A 16,348-nucleotide genomic window follows, 5' to 3' on the forward strand; every position below is an offset into this window, starting at 1 on the left:
GTAACAATTTTTAAAAGATATTTTTCTTATTCCAATTCCAAGTTTGTTAGTTTTCCTAAAAACTATGTCACATTTGGTGACGCAATGAGAATGTTTCTTTTTGAATTTGTCATATCATAAAATTGTTTCTATGATTCAACACCTTTTTTTGGAAAAATGTGGTTCAACACCTTATTTTTAGTCGATTGTGACCAATTTAGAAGGTCATAACGTATACTGGGTTCTGATTGGTCCTTGGACATGTCACGCGGATCATGCTCAAACACCGTCAGATGCTCTCGGATCCGACGGCAGCCCTTTTTCCCTCACCCCCTCCCCCCTTTTGTCTCAAAAAAAGAAAAAAGAAAACCCCCTCACCCTCTCACCCCACGAACCCTAGCGCTCCTTCTCCCTCACGCGCTCCCTCTCCCCTCGTCTCCCACATCGCCGCCACCACCCTGCCGATCCCACCCCTCCCTGATTCAGATCCGACCCCGCCGCCCGCGCCCGCGCTCCTCCTCGCCTCCCAGAGGACGCCCGCCGCTCTTCCTCCGCCCATCTCGGAGGCCTCAGTCGGCACCCTCCGCCGCAGGGCCATCGAGCTCGTCCCTCCCGCCGGAGGGGACAACATCCGGCAGCGCGTGCGCCCGCAGCTGCCGGCCAACTACTTTCGCAACGCCATCGTGCGGGACCTCGTGACGGTGCGGGTGGGGGACGTGCTGTCACAGCCGCTGGGGTTCGTGGCGGAGCGGATCAAGCGCGCGGTGGCGCGGGTGGACGACGCGTTTGTGTGCTCCGTCATCGACTACCTGGAGCTGGAGTCTATTGGTACCCCCTTCGTCTCAAGGTAAGAACTCCCCGATTCGACCCCCCCCCTCTCTCTGGATTTGATTTGGCGCTGCTTGACGAACCTTCTGTTGGTGCTACGCAGCGCGTGGCCATGGCTGCCTGCCTTCAGTCCCTGGTCACGGGGCTTCTCCAGCCGGCGCGTCCTCTCAGCGAGCGGCCATGGAAGGTGAGGGACTCCTCACTCCTAGCTAGCTGCCTCTCCCCTCCCGGCCACATGCATGGAAGGTGACTGACTTGTAAGTATGTGTGTATGTGTTGGTCCTTTGTGTTGCTACTGCTGCTGCCTGGATGCTGATGCTGATGTGTGCTCACAGTGTAAGTCCATCCATTATCCGATTGTTTGTCAGCTTCAGTTAACTAGTCGACTGATTTGTTTTCTATCACTCACAGAATTGATGTTTCGCCTAATTGATTGCAGGCTCGCTCGACTTGCCTGTATCTTCTCCACCACCATACTTTTGCAGAGCCTGGTAAGCTAGCTTCAGTAACTCTTGTTTCAGTTACTCGCTGTCTGCTTCAGTAACTCTGAGACACTCTGGTTGCACATTCTATTCATTTCTGGACTGGGTTCATGCCGTTACTCTGCCTATGTATTGTGGGAGCACTTGTGCTCAAGAGGTATGGAATGGAATGTGTAAAAATTGTTGTGCCATACTTGCTGCTCAGGTGCTGAATTGGCTAACTAGAAACCACTGTTTGATAGAAGAACATCTCTGTTCTTCTTATGGTTCTCACTCTGTTTGTTTACAGACTCTGCTTTAGGAAAGTCTCACAGTACAGTACTACTAGTAGATAAGATACTCCTTAAACTTTGGATCAAGTAAACTGTCTCATATATTTTATGCTCCTCAAACTTCACAGTACAGTACTACATTGTTATGCTCCTCAAACTTCACTGTATAGCACTACATTGTTATGCTCATGTTATCTCAACTCTTATAGTATGATGAATCAAGTAAACTAAAAGCACCACCCTGTTCTGTCTGTGCAGACTGACCTCCGCTTCCAGAACCATGTGGTGTTGGCCCTTCAGGAGGCTGCAGAGGCCTACCTGGTGGGTCTCTTCGAGGACACCAAACTGTGCGCCATCCATGCTAAGCGCGTGACCATCATGCCCAAGGACATTCAGCTGGCTAGGAGGATCTGTGGCGAGAGAGCTTAAGGTGCAATCAGCATACAATTTTGCTCAAATAGTCAAATGTTTCCTTGATTCTGTAGGATTAGTGTGTCCTATTGCTTGTTGCTAGCTATAGGATCTGACTTTTGGTTGTTGTTTTGCTGATGTAGGCCAAGGGAAATGACTACCGTTCCAGGGTCTCTGGTCTGGGAGCTCGTGAAGAAGAACAACTGCTTCTTGATAAAACAGTTCGGCAACAGCAACGCCAAGGTGCGGTTCAGCAAGGAGCCCAACAACCTCTACAATGTCCACTCCTACAAGTTCTCGAGTCCGTAGCTCTTTGCAGTATTTTTAACCCTTTTGTTTGCAAGTGTCTCTGCAAGGAGCTAACTTGTTGTGGGGCTGATGTGGTTTCAGGCTTGGCGAACATCAAGACCGTGGTGGTCCAGCCATCAGCGGGAGAGGACAAGGCAGTTGTCCTGTCCACGACCAAGACCAAGAAGCAGAACACCCCTGCCAAGCTCCAGCACAAGACTCTGATGCGCAAGGAGTTCCGCAAGATGGCCAAGTCTGTCAAGAATCAGGTATTACAACTTGTTGTTTTGAGAAGTCACTTTGTTCTGCAAGTCGGACATAACTTCAGAAAAGTCTAATGCTTGCTGGGGCTGTTCCCTTAATTATGCAAAGTTTGAAAAGCTTGAGACTGATCCTCTAGTGCTAAGTTTTGAACGCTAACTTTAATTTATGTTCCTGCAGGAAATGGACTGATTCCTTTGAAATTCCCATGTTGTAAATAGTCCCTTACTCCACTCAGGTAACTCTATAATCTGTCCCGCTTCTAGGTTTCCAGCACTCGAATCTTTCGTTAGGAGAGTTTGAAGTTGTTGGTGTATTCTCAACCATTGAGCAATTTTAGTCATCCTCTTCACTGGAGTAACTCTTGTCTAGTCTCCAGGATAATAAATCATGTTCTTCCATTTTCCAAAAATACTTGTACTCCATGTTTCCAGAAAACAGCAGCAACACACATATGTCCAAAAATACTGGAATAAACTAGCTATGGTCTGAATAGCCTTTATATTAGGATCTGGTTGAGTCTCTATGATGTTCTCTCTTAGTGTCATGTCATGTCATGAGTTTTGAGTCGTGAATATATGACTGAGTTGTATAATCCTTTCCAGGTGAGGACTTTGACCACAGAAGTACAACCAGGACAACCGTGCTGTTGGTGGTAGCTCCCAAGGTCCAAGGACGACTATATACTTTGACAGCAAAGAGCCAAGCAAGGGTGTGAACCATAGTTTCGGTTGATATTTGCCACCATGTTTTGGATTGCACGTACACTTCTTGGATATAAACTGTAATTAGGCTTGTTCAAGCTATGTTACCGCGGACGTGAAGTCTTGTATGTTTTTGTGAATGTTGATCATATGAGTTCTGGATTTGATCATTTAATAAGAGAATTACTGATTGTTTGATTTTTAAATGTGTATAAATTGGAATCTTTGAATTAAAAAGACCAAATATTCTACTGGACCAAACAATATTTGGCTCTAAGAAGGCTATGGCCCAAACAAATCACATCGTGCATTTCTTAGAAGCTAGAACAAAAAGGATAAATGAAATGGACCTAAAAATGTTGGGCTTGGCCCATGAAGCCGTTCAAAAATTGATAAAAAAATATAGTAAAAAGGCCGAATTGTTGGGCTAGGCCCATGCAGAAAACCGAATTGGACCGGGCTGAATCTCGTGCCACATTAGCTTGCCACGCTGGATGCCTACGTGGACTGGGGAGGCTGCTAGTGACCAAAACGCCACAGTAGGAATATTTTGGTCATAAACGTCCACGACCTTCTCACAGAGAAGGTCGCTATAGTCAGTTTACGACCCTCAGCTTTTGACCTTCTGTTTTTGGTCACAAAAAGGTCGTAAATGAAAAACTATGACCTTTCAGTGACCAATAGTGGAGGTCACAAGATAGCATATTTCTTGTAGTGACTGCCACCCCCTCCTCCACCGCCCCCAACTGCGGCAACCGCCCCCAAGCTTCATGGCCGGCAGCCGGCGCGACGGTTCTTCGATGCGGCCCAAGTACTGCCACCGCAGAGGAGCTTCTCCGGTAGCGCGGCAGTTGGAGATGCCCTCAGGTTAGTATTAGATTATATGCCTAGAGTAGGATATTTTGCACAAATGTAGGAACTATGCACAAATGTGATTAAAAGAAGTAGAGGAAGATGGTCATGTTTAGTAATGCCTAGAGTAGTATGGAAGTTTGGAAGTTTGGAGTAATGCCTAGAGTGTTTGTTTGACTTTTAGTTTAACTAAACGAGTAATAAGAGTTTAGTTGCTACTGTTCTAGTTTAATTTTATGACTGATGATCATTGTAAATACTAGTAATGTGCTACAGCCAATATATATAGAACAGATTCAGCACTGTGTATGCTTGTCGTCAGTAAGTGATTTGCCATGGAGAATAAGGCTGTGGATGCTTCGGTTTTGACTCCTATGTTTGACTAGTTTAGTTCTAGTTAAACCGAATGAGTGCTTGAAGTATTTAGTTTCAGTTGAAACTAGTTCTCTGAACTTCTTGTCTCTAAACTAATGCTTGTCGTCGGTAAGTTGTTTGGCATGGGGATAAGGCTGTGGATGCTTTGTTTTTGCCGAAGGAGCACTCAAATTTTGGTCAGACTATGCGTCAGTACACTAGTTGTCTGAACTTCCTGTATCTGAACATACATGAAGAGATCGACACCTTCTCTGAAGAATTTGACATCTTGTGAAGGATCAGCACCTCTATGCTTGTGCTTTTTTAGATAAATACTAGAGTAGATCAATGAAACTATATACTTGTGCTTGTTTCCTTGTCAGTGCTATGTCATTAATAAATGGAACTATATATCTGAGACTTGATTAAGCTATTTGTGTTATTTTTTGCTATATATGATATGACACTTATATTAGGAAGATTTTGCTTTGGAACTGAGAGTAATCATATATATTTTATTTTTCAGATTCTGATGGGAGCACTGGTAGTAAGTACCGGAGAGTCTCGGCTGGTAGGACCGAGTCGTCCGCCTCCCATTAGGCCACAACCGAGGCATCGTCATCATCGGATGGCGATGTCGGGGTGGACTTAGATATACCAGATCCGCTCGCTGCCGAGTCGGGCGACATGGAGGCCTCAGATGGGTCGGGGTCTACCTCGAGCAACACTTCCAAGAGGAAGAAATCCGGGCGTGGTCCGGGGAAGGTCCCGGAACCAACTGCTGCCAGCAACCGTCCTGTCATTTGCCCGACAGGAGAGGGGTAAGCAAGCATTTCATTTGCATCATATTTTGGATGCCACAGCTTTGACACTCACATATGCTTGTCTTTTATATCATGCAATCAGTGGGAATTTATCCTGACACAACCTAAGGGGGCACGCCCGCCGAACCACGTCATCGGCTCCCTCTTGAGGAAGCACTTCCCTGGATTGTCCAAGCCGGGTGATGACGATCCGCCATCTCCAGGTTTAACCTAGGAGCATTACCTGCACAACAAGGATGAGCACGATGTCACCATGGCCACTCGGGTCATCAATGCTTTTTTTGTAAGTATCTTCGCTCCGACCACTGCATTTTTCCATATCCAAATCCTTGCTTGCGTGGATGGTGAGAAGATGACTTATGCTTTCTTGTAGGAAACATTTGCTTGCGTGGATGGTGAGAAGCAGAAGGCGATCAAAGGCATCGTGAAATCTGCCCGAAAGATACTCTCTGACCTCAAGCACACGCTGCGGTACAAAGCTGTGATGAAGTGTCGGCCGCTCGATGAGAAGGGAGAGAAGATGACAAGGAAGACTGCTTGCCAGACCAACATGTCGCGAGAAGAATACCTGTCAGTGGTAAGTGACTACATCGGTTGCTAGTACTTTGATTCATCCCTCTTGTTCCTCAATTATTTGATTTTGTCTGACTAGTTGAAGGAACCCTGGATAAAGGATGATTGTTGGGAGGCCTTGGTTGACATGTGGTGTAACCCAGCATGGCAGGCGCAACATGTGGAGAAGGGAAACGATCGAGCCAAAATGACAGGCCCGACTCATGTCCAGGGGAGCCGGAACCTAACTGCTCTCAAGCAACACATGGGATTAAGATGTTAATTTTTCGCACAGTGCATCTTGGTTCATTAAACTTGATGGTTAATTTTGCAGGAGGCGAAGGAGGGTCACCCGGTCCACATCCTGGAAGCCTGTAGAGAAGTCCACAAGGGGAAGGATGGCGCCGAGTTCTGCAGTGAGTCGGCGGAGGAGAAGTGGGGGGCCTTCAAAGAGGTCTTCCAGGAGGTGCACGGGTAGGAAGCCGAACCTACGTCCAAGCCCCTTGACCCTGAGCTTCTCATCATTGCTGGCGAGGGGAAGGGCCATGGCCGCCACCTCCTTTGCAACGGGGCGATCGCCACCTCCGGGCATCGCAAGCTGCACGAGATACGCACGTCGAGCACCAGCTCAACTCCGTCCATACGGAGTCGCCCAACCGCCGCATCACGTGAGATAGCGCGTCTCAAGGTTAGCATCCTAACCTTTCATTTATGTCCAATGCCTCGAAATAGCACCGTTTCAACCTATATGAGCCTAATGCCATGTTACAAGATTTAATGGCGCAACGGGCTGTTGAGGAGCAAAGGCGGCAGGCTGAGAAGGACTCCAGAGAAAAGGAACGGGAAGACACGAACAAGAGGTTGAAGCTGCTTGAGGATAAACTAGAGGTAGAACATTATCTAAACTAGAGTAGAAGATTCATTACATAGCGACAAACCACCTCACGTGACTCTACTCTTATAGGTTCTTATGCAATCTCGAAGCAGTGCAAGTGATGCCTCTCCTCCTCCTCCGGAATGTTAACCCGATGGCCTGTCCTCCTCAAGATGATCTATATATGAACAAGTGTACTTCTATTGTGGCGTGCACGTGTTTTGCAAGTAGTGACAATATGTATGAATTTACAACTTGTGTGTGACGTCTACTGGGATAATACATTCAACTTGTGTATGACAATATGTGGACTATTCCTAATTATGCATATATATGTGGACTAGATCAAATTATGCCTATATATGATCAAATTATGCCTATATATGTGCGGACTAGATCAAATTATGCCTATATATGATCAAATTTCACTGTAGTTGTTTTTATCTGCAGAGATCAGAAAAGAAATAGCTTGACAGCAGAATGGATGGGAAAGATTTCCGAGAGCAACACTCGAAAAACGATATACTACTAAGAGCTCCTCTCGAAAACATGGTCGTATGGGACACTACTGTTGTGCCACAACTTTTCCGATAGCAGCTCTCGGAAAAGAAGGCGAGCAATGCCGAGACTAGCTCTCGGCAAAGCTATGTAAACTGTCAGCTCCCATGTGGGCCACGTTGTCCTACTGGTCAGAAGGATTGCCGAGAGCTGCTCTCGGCAAAGATATCGTCATTTTTTTCAAAAGTATTTATCAAGTTATTTAAAACTTTTACTGATAAATGTGACTAGTGAGACCACATGTTAATTAGAAAGAACACACAAAAAAAAGGATGTTGCATATGCTTTGCCGAGAGTGACATTCAGCAAAGTACGCAGTAACTGAAGGAGCCGTCTGTTACGGACGGGCATGCCACGTGGCTCCTCTTTGCCGTGAGCGGCTCTCGGCGTCGTGCGGCGCCTCTTTGCCGTGAGGCAGTGACGGCAAAGATGGCAGTTTGCCATGAAGGTGGGTTTGCCGAGAGTGACACTCGGCAAAGCTTGCTTTGCCGAGAGTGACACTCGGCAAAGCTTGCTTTGCCGAGTGTCCGTGTTTTAGCACTCGGCGAAGAGCATTACACCCGGCGTATGTGAAAATTCCAGTAGTGTCACAGTATAGCTTATGGTAGACTGATATTTAAAAGAAGAATTGGAAATTTAGGAAGCACGCCATTTGCTAAAAGTTTAGACTAGATTTCTTGAAGGATTAGAAACCGATTGCAGAATGCTCAGCAGAACAGGATGAAGTCCCTGATAGAAACGGCCACTGTTGACTTGTGCAGCAGCAGCAGTCTCATAGGGTTTTTCTTTCTGGGTGGGAGGGGATAATTTCCTTTGATATTCGATTTGTTTCTGATGGTCCATATAGAGCAACTCTAGGAGGAGAAACAAGTCCATATGAACATTGCCTAGTTTTGCTCCGCACTATCAATGCATGATCCGTCACATGAACATCATGTCGTTTGGCTCAATCTTGTCCATAACCCAGCCTCTACGACTTCATTGTCAAGAGCCCTATTTGGGGGAATTCAGAGTCCTTTCTGGGTGATTATCTGGGATCTGATTCTGACTACGAGCCTGGCTCGGAAGATTACGACAACTACTGCGATCCTTCCGGCTACCTTGATGGCGTGTACGAGGACGAGCTTGATGATGAAGCGAGGATGCTTCTCAGGGGCATGCGTATGCTTATGAAGTGAATGAACTCCATGGCGATGTTGCGATGGAAGTGGCCGGATGTCCCACCTTTCTTTTGCCGAAGTATCCGCACTACGCTAGCTAGGCGGGCCTGTGCTTTGCCGCTTCTATCAGTGTCGTGGATCTGCTTCTGCGTCGGCTCGTCCTACAATATCGCAGGCTCCGTTTCGTGCTTTGTCCAGCCATCTACGAGTACTTCTAGTGAAACATGTCGTGTTGGGAGCCCTTTTACCTCTGCAGTTTGGTTACAAGTCAATGTGAAATATGATGTGTGCTGTAGTAAGTACTGATCTACTTATATAGTCGTAAATAAGAAGTCAATTGTGTTTGTTTGATCGGTGCCTGTGTCTGCCTGTGATGGATGCCAATAGTTCGTGCACCCATTTTTGGCCGCGTTGCTGCTGCTTCGAGCTCGTACCTCTGCCCGGCGACTTGGGTGACGCGCCGGCGTCGTTTGCTGCAGCCCTTGCCGTGCCGGAGATTTGTGCTTCCCGGCGGCAGCTGCCTAGCCTCAGTTCTGATTGCCTTCAGTATGGACCCACTCATGCAATAAGGGAGCAGACAATTGTTGGTTGTGCTACCAGCCTTGCTCTAAATATGTTCCACGATCAGGTGACACTCGTTAATGGCTACAGTCGTGAACCAATAATTTCACATGTGGGGGCGCGGACAGTAAATGGTAGTACTAACGAATGACACACACATGCGTTTTGTCATAGTAACATTCACATACATAGGGGGGTTGTGTTGCATGTGACCAGCCCAATAATCAGGCAAACCCAAACTCATTGCATTAGGGGTTTCTTGTAGAGGCGGGGAGGTTAGGGTTTCTCATGGTGCGTACGTGACGACTAGATCTAGTGTCAGGCACTTCAAATTGATTCAAAGGTTCAACCACAACGAGCACGACTTCATGCTTGTTTTTAGGGGCACGTGCACAAAGTCTTCCCGGTTAACATTTGCAAGATCAGACCGGCTCTGATATGGAAGCAGCGACAACACCCCGGGGACCGCAGATCGGCGACCACCACGAAGCCACCTCTCTGCACCGCCCCTGGGCCTCCGAGTTGCGCCCCAAGCATCAGATTTGCGTAGCTCGAAGCCCCCTTGTGCCTACGACGCGCTCTGGGCGTGCCACAACGCCACCCTGCACCGCCACACCTGGCTGCCCGATGCGACCACGACGTGTGACTGCCTCGCCCCCCAGCACCGGATCCACGCGAGCCCGACGCGAATCAGGCCGCTGGCCCGAAGCCACCAGATCCGCGACCTGCACCATGCACGCTTCCCCGCCCCATGCGCCGCCGCCGCGCCGCCGTCCTCACCTATGGCACGCCGCCTCCACCACAACCCTGCAGGTGCCGGCCAGAACCGTCGTGTCCTGGCCAGCCTGCCACCCGCGGTGGCCCGCCACAGTCGCACCGGCCACGCGGTATCTAGGCTCGAACCCCAGATCCACGCCCTCCCCGCATCAGCGCCATGGTAGTGCCGGCTCGCCGCATCACCCTCCCCACCGCGTTCCCGGGGCCACCACCCCGGTCTGCCTACGTCGACTAACCGCCATCGCCGCCCTAGCCGACACCGATGGTTGCCGACGCCACCACAAGGAAGCTCCGCCGGCACCATTTTGGCGGCGGGGGCTGCCGCCACCGCGGCGACTGTAGCCGGCGGTAGCAGCGGCGAGGAGGCACAAGGGAAGGAGAGCTTTTTGGTGGTGGCGCTTCCGCCTCCGGTGCCGCCTGGGTGCGACACGGGGGGAAGGAGGGAGTAGTTGTTTTTATGCATATGAATTTATTGTGTAGCTAGTTGGGGGTTGGACAATTGGTCGGTGTAGAAGCTCTGTGTATGCAAGGACAAAACTTAAGCATGACTTTTTTGATACAACACATTTTCATTCAAATTTTACATCTAACCGATACAACTGCAATGAGCGAATACACAACAAAATTTTAGAAAAAGTATTGAAAATACTTTTTTTATTGAAATAGTAAAAAAAAAAGTTGTCTAGGACACATGAGGTCCCATAGGAAAGTTTATATGATTTTCAGTGCAAACTAGTTGTTGAGATTGAACAATACCTCTTGGTTGAAAAGAGTATTACAGTCTAATTTGTTAGTGGGCCTCCTCTAGTGATTAAGTGCAATTAACGACTTGACCTTAACGTGTACTAGCTTTCCCTATTCTAACGGCACAACTTGCATGATGGCTACTGGCCAGCACATATACATGATGCAAAATTGACAAACAAGTCAACAAAATAGAAGATGCAATCAAATTAGGATCGAATATCTGTTATAAAAAAATCAAGACTGCGAAGACAAAAAACTCACGTATGTTTTTTATTGGATGAAATATCCCTTTTCAATATTTTTGTGGATTGTGCTCTTGCTAACCACATGTTTCATGCCCCTGCAAAAGAAAAAAAAACACATATGTCATGCGATCCATTTTCAATATTTCTAAGGGGTTGTACGAATCACGCCCCTCTATATATCATACTCTTCTAACCAGTCAGCAACAAGCCAGAAGAGAAGGTCCATTGATCGATCGGAGACAGAGATGGAGCTGCTGTCCGATTGCCCGGTGCACGCCTCCGTGCCGGACAAGTACGTGTTGCCCCCGGAGAAGCGTCCTTCGCTCCTCAACGACGAACCCAGCTCCGATGTCGCCATACCGGTCATCGACCTCCACAGCGCCGACGATTGCCGGCGCCAGCTGGTCGCCGCCGAGATCATCAAGGCCAGCAAGGGGTTCGGCATCTTCCAGGCACGTTGGTTGATTCACATTTAGGTTAGGTATATATGGAAGGTACGTTGCTTTAGCTGAGCTAGCTGATTTGAATTGGTCGATCTTTCCATATATATATAGGTGGTGAACCACGGCGTGGCGGAGGACGTGGTGCAGGGGTTCCGCGAGGCGGCGGCGGGGTTCTTCGCGATGCCGGCGGAGGACAAGCTGCCGTACCGCTCCGATGACCTGAGCAAGCACTTCCGCGTGTCGTCCAGCACCCCATATGACCGGAACGGGGACCGCTATTGGCTGGACTACCTCAAGATCAACTGCCACCCCGTCACCGACGAGCACGTCCGAGAGTGGCCGGACAAGCCGGGAAGCTTCAGGAGCTCCCTCGCGGAGTACTCCACGGCGGTGCACGAGCTTGCACAGACGCTGCTCCGGCTCATTGCAGAGGGGCTCGGCCTCGACGGTGGATTCTTCGCCGGCGACCTCAGCGGCGGCAGCACCCAGATGAACGTCAACTACTACCCGCCGTGCCCGGACCCGAGCCTCACGCTGGGCCTCCTCCCGCACTGCGACCGCCACCTCCTGACCGTGCTCTCTCAGGGCGACGTCGCCGGGCTGCAGGCGAGGCACGGCGGGCGGTGGCTCCTCGTGCGCCCCGTCCCCGGCGCCTTCGTGGTCAACCTGGGCCACCAGATGGAGATCATCACCAACGGGCTCCTGGCTAGCGTGGAACACCGCGCCGTCACGAACACCGACGCGGTGAGGCTGTCGGTGGTGACCCTCATCATGCCCAAGATGGAGTGCCGCATCGGGCCAGCGCCGGAGATGGTGAACGAGGCGACGGGACCCGCGAAGTTCAAGGAGTTCGAGTTCAGCGAGTTCATCAAGGCCTACAGCGCCGCCGCCGCCAGCAGGGAGGACGTGCTCCACTACTTCAGGATCCACCGCTAGCTAGCTCGGGCTCAGCGGCTCCATATAAATAAAAATGAATAACCGTACGCTCGCGTCATCAATCTCAACCCCAGTTAATTTCGCCCTCCGCCGTTCGCCGCCGACGAGCTCCTTCTCTTCCCAAATTCTGGCTCAGGCCAGCCATGCCGTACGGCACCTCCCCTCGTCTTCCAAAATTCCAATTTGCGAGCTAGCTAGGAGCGCTACGAAGCTGCAGATCAACTGCATGCATGCAAATTCATGGCTGCCTTGCGGACGCGCCGCTGAGGAAGCTACCAGATCATCCAACGATCCAGGTGACCTCTCCTCTCTCTCGCGCGGGCTCAGCACCTACGTCCTCCATCGTACGTGGACGGTGGGCCTAGGCGAGCTCCATCGTCCTCACTGCCGGCGACCACGCCGCCGTCAAAGACACCGCACGCAATTTCACCCAAGGAACCGCCGCCCGCCGTAATTTACCTTATGTTTAAACAGTGCGAAAGATTTTTCTTTAAATTACACAAGCATATTTTTTGCACTATAAAAATATTTCACGTACATCTTTTTGGTACTTTTTAATGACACATACAATTTTCAACTAAAAAAAAGTTACATACAATTTTTGAGTGACATCAACATATTTTATAACTATGCTAACAAATTTTTTACATTCGTTAACATTTTCAAATTCGTGGCTTTACATTTTTTAAGTAATTTAACATTTCAAATGTATGTATTTAGAATATTATTGAAAAATGAAAAGAAAAACAAAAAAAGAAGAAAGATGAATTAACCTGCAGGAAGCTACTTGGGCTAGCCCAATAGTAGTGACAGGAGGGCGTCCTTGGCCCTGACAAACTCCATGTTATTTTTCTATAAGCGATTTTGAAACATTTCTAATAGGACGCCGCGTGAAGGCGGAGCCAGCGTCGCCGTCGTGGCACGGCTAAAGTGCCATGGCCGTGAAGGAGTTGCCTGGAGCGTCTCCTCCACTACCTCGATGGCTACGGCGGCGGCGGCACACCTCATTATGGAGCATCATCTCGACATAGGAGAAGGCATCTAGGGAGGCGCGCACGATGGGAGAGGCGCAGAAGGTGACGTTCATGAAGTCCAACACCGCGGGCCTCATCCTCGCGGAGGCCTAGACTCGTGACCGGTCAATGACCACCACAGAGATGTCCACGCAGCGACTGTGTTGCCTTGACAGGGAGTCACGAATTCCAGGTGACAAGGGCAAGGGCAGGGCTCCCCGGCTAGAGTCGGCGTTGGCCGAGGCGTCCGTCCGCACGACATAGGAGGATGTGGAGAGCGGCTTCTTGACGAGCACCAGGTGGCGGCTAGGCAGAGCTGCCAGGTCGACGTGTCCTTTGGTGCCGCCGGCCAACCCGACCAGGCATACGAGGTCATCGTTGGTTACAAATTAGTTTAGCTGAACGGATGAAATATATCAAATTTATGTCCGTTTGCATGAATTATGTCTGAATCTATTTGTATTACGGACGAAGATTTACGGTAAGCGTTGGATGACCGGCTCTTTTTTGTATCATTGTTCGCGGACACGTCCACTGACAAATAATATATCCGATGTTGGAGATGCCTAAAAAATGCATCATTCAGATTCAGGAGTCCGAGGATGATCCTCCTTTTCCAAAAAAAAAAAGCATAAAAGATAGACAGTTGACAAAAACATTACTTATGAAATTACGACAAATACATACTACTGAAATCTTGACTGGAAGTTTATACATACTGCTCAAGTAATTATTACGACAAATACATCACTCGTCACTAAAACCTTAACTGGACGGTCTGATTACTACTACAATGCAAAAAAAGAAAATCAAATGTTTTTTTTTCTGCGATGAGGAAAACAAACGCTTGACGTATATAAAACTGTAGTGAGTAACAATCTTCTCAACTCTTGACCAATGATCGACGCAAGTGGCCCGATTAAGCGGTAGCGGAAGGCATGAGTCCGTTGCACATTCGAATTCTTGACCAACACTGCTCGTGTGTGATTCTGATCTAATGCTGCAGGCCCTGAAACAGGCCTCGGAACCTCTCCACATTGCCGCCGAACTGCCCGTCCTTCAAAATCCTGAAGGCCAGAAGCGCGCGCACGCCGGCGGCGCCCGCGAGGCGAGGGCTCCCCCACGGCGGATGGATGCGCAGGCTCGCGGCGATGCAGTCCAGCCCCACCGGCATGCCCTCGCAGTCGGCTGCCATCGTGGCAACATCATAGACATGCTGGCCGAGGTAGTACTGCACGGCGCCGAGGAACCCGGCCACGTCGTGCGGCAGCGGGGCCCCGCCCGTGACAATCTTCAGGAGGTACGCCACGTGGTAGGCACCGGCGTGGGTGATCCACGACAGCGGCCGCCCGTGTCCGGCGCCGATGAGGCCGGAACCCATGAGCAGCGCGCCGAGCATGTAGGCGTCGACGCCGTGGTTGCGGAGCGTGTCGAGGTCGAGGCCGCGGGCGGCATGGTAGTCGAGGGCCTTGTCGTTGTGCGGGTCGGCGGGGCGGCAGAAGTCGCGGAGGTTGAACTCCCAGGCGACCTGCTGGCCGAGGTGGTCGCAGACGGCGATGCCGACCTGGAGCGGCTTCAGGCCGTCCACGTCGGCCTTCATGAGCGCGTAGCGGTGCTCTACCGTCAGGCTGCTGAGGTCCTGTCCGGCGGCGTGGACGAGTCCCGGGTAGTGCACGTCGATAGCGACGTAGCGGGCGCACGCGGCGAAGCTCTGGAGGTAGGCCCACTCTTCGTTGAAGCTCCCCGCCCACACTGGACGCACCTGGACCGCCAGCTGCGGCTGTACCGGCGGCAGGGGAGCAGCGTGGTAGGCAAACGGCGGGAGCTGCGCCTGCACGGGAAACATGCGGTTGAACTTGAAGCGCGGCGGCGGCGGTGGATACACGGCGAACATGCCGGCGGCCGGGTTCACGCTGATGCGTCCACGCTACTTATCTCGATCTCGATCGCTTGTTGTTGTTCTTGTTGTAATTTGTGTTGCTATACGCGGTGCAGGGGAGTATATAAAAGGAGGGTGCCGAGCTGCGGTCAGACAAGAAAGGGAGGTGCAGTCGGACTAGGACACAGGATAGGTTTTCGAGTTAAATACGGTCTCCTCGGTTCAGGTGAAATAAATATACGCTCATACTCCTCAGTTCCAAAATAGATGACCGAACTTTACGAACGGAGGGAGTAGAAGCCAACATCCGGAGGTCGTGATCGCGCGTTGCCATTTTTAAAATTCGTAAATATTTACTCAATTTTGCGATTTTTAGGTCATGAACATTTTTTAAATTCATGAACATTATTTACTATTTGCAATTTTTTTATAAAACTGTGAACATTTTTTATTTATTTATTTTGAATCAGCAGTCATTTTTAGAATCGACGAACATTTTCGGGAAATTGGTGGATTTTTTTTAATTCCTGATTTTTTTTATTTAATGAATATTTTATAAAATGCATAATCATTTTTTGAATCAGCGAATATTTTAATCAGTAAAATATTTTGTAATTCACGAACATCTTTTGAATTTTTAGGACATTTTTTAAATTGATTTTTTTTATGAATTGACAGACGATTTATTCAATTTCATTCACAGTTTTTAATACATGAATTTTTTTCAAAATCTTGACCTTTTCTCAATTTCTTGAAATATATTTTTGTCTAAATCATGAATATTTTTAAAGAAAATCACTAACATATTTGGAATTCACAAACATTTTATGATTTATTTAATATTTAATTTTAAAATTCTGAATTTTTTTAACTTGCAAAACTTTTTTGAGGTCCCAATTTATTTAAAGTAGAAAAAACAAAAATGGGAAAGGAAAGAAAAATGAAACGAAATAAGAGAAATAAAAACCAAATTAAAAAACAGGCCGCACACAAATGGGCCGGCCCAAACGTGCATAAATCTTCTCTCAGCACGCAGAGGGCCGTATAGGAGGTCCCTATTGTGTGGGCCGCCCAGGCAGGAGGGGTTCTCTGCAAATTGGAGCAGAGAAGCGGGTTATTGTTGCAAAAAGGCCACAACTTACCTCGCGGTTGTTAGATGCGGATCTAATGATCAGAAATAACGGATGATAGACACACCATCATCACCAACTGAGTCACTTATAGGAGTAGAGATAATCAATTAATCGAGGGGGGTTGTGTGCAGCAGGTACGGTGATCGGCAGCATGCCCGACCCACTTTCAACCTGCCAGGAGAAAGGTAACTAAAATTCTCACGAGAAATACCAGC

The 16,348-nt window shown here is 48.9% G+C and overlaps 3 protein-coding genes and 1 long non-coding RNA gene across 4 annotated transcripts; 3 read left to right on the forward strand and 1 right to left on the reverse strand.

The window, feature by feature from the left end:
* The first annotated feature begins 2,122 nt into the window (after positions 1-2,122).
* Positions 2,123-2,680, forward strand: LOC123067722 (60S ribosomal protein L28-1-like). Its single transcript, XM_044490395.1, has 3 exons — positions 2,123-2,273; positions 2,363-2,529; positions 2,633-2,680. Exons 1-3 carry the CDS (start codon positions 2,126-2,128, stop codon positions 2,678-2,680), a joined length of 363 nt encoding a protein of 120 aa, XP_044346330.1. The 5' UTR covers positions 2,123-2,125.
* An 18-nt stretch (positions 2,681-2,698) lies between these two features.
* Positions 2,699-3,395, forward strand: LOC123066113 (uncharacterized). Its single transcript, XR_006431226.1, has 2 exons — positions 2,699-2,759; positions 3,127-3,395. It is a non-coding gene; the product is annotated as an uncharacterized lncRNA (long non-coding RNA).
* Positions 3,396-10,931: 7,536 nt separating this feature from the next.
* On the forward strand, positions 10,932-12,194 carry LOC123071846 (2'-deoxymugineic-acid 2'-dioxygenase). The gene is made up of 2 exons (XM_044495426.1): positions 10,932-11,181; positions 11,284-12,194. The coding sequence occupies exons 1-2, from the start codon at positions 10,975-10,977 to the stop codon at positions 12,106-12,108; spliced, it is 1,032 nt and encodes a 343-aa protein (XP_044351361.1). The 5' UTR covers positions 10,932-10,974; the 3' UTR covers positions 12,109-12,194.
* A 1,483-nt stretch (positions 12,195-13,677) lies between these two features.
* Positions 13,678-15,080, reverse strand: LOC123071847 (probable CCR4-associated factor 1 homolog 11). Its single transcript, XM_044495427.1, has one exon. The coding sequence runs from the start codon at positions 15,013-15,015 to the stop codon at positions 14,116-14,118; it is 900 nt and encodes a 299-aa protein (XP_044351362.1). The 5' UTR covers positions 15,016-15,080; the 3' UTR covers positions 13,678-14,115.
* Positions 15,081-16,348: the final 1,268 nt, after the last annotated feature.

Source organism: Triticum aestivum, chromosome 3B, assembly GCF_018294505.1.
Source record: "Triticum aestivum cultivar Chinese Spring chromosome 3B, IWGSC CS RefSeq v2.1, whole genome shotgun sequence".
NCBI classification, from domain to species: domain Eukaryota; kingdom Viridiplantae; phylum Streptophyta; class Magnoliopsida; order Poales; family Poaceae; genus Triticum; species Triticum aestivum.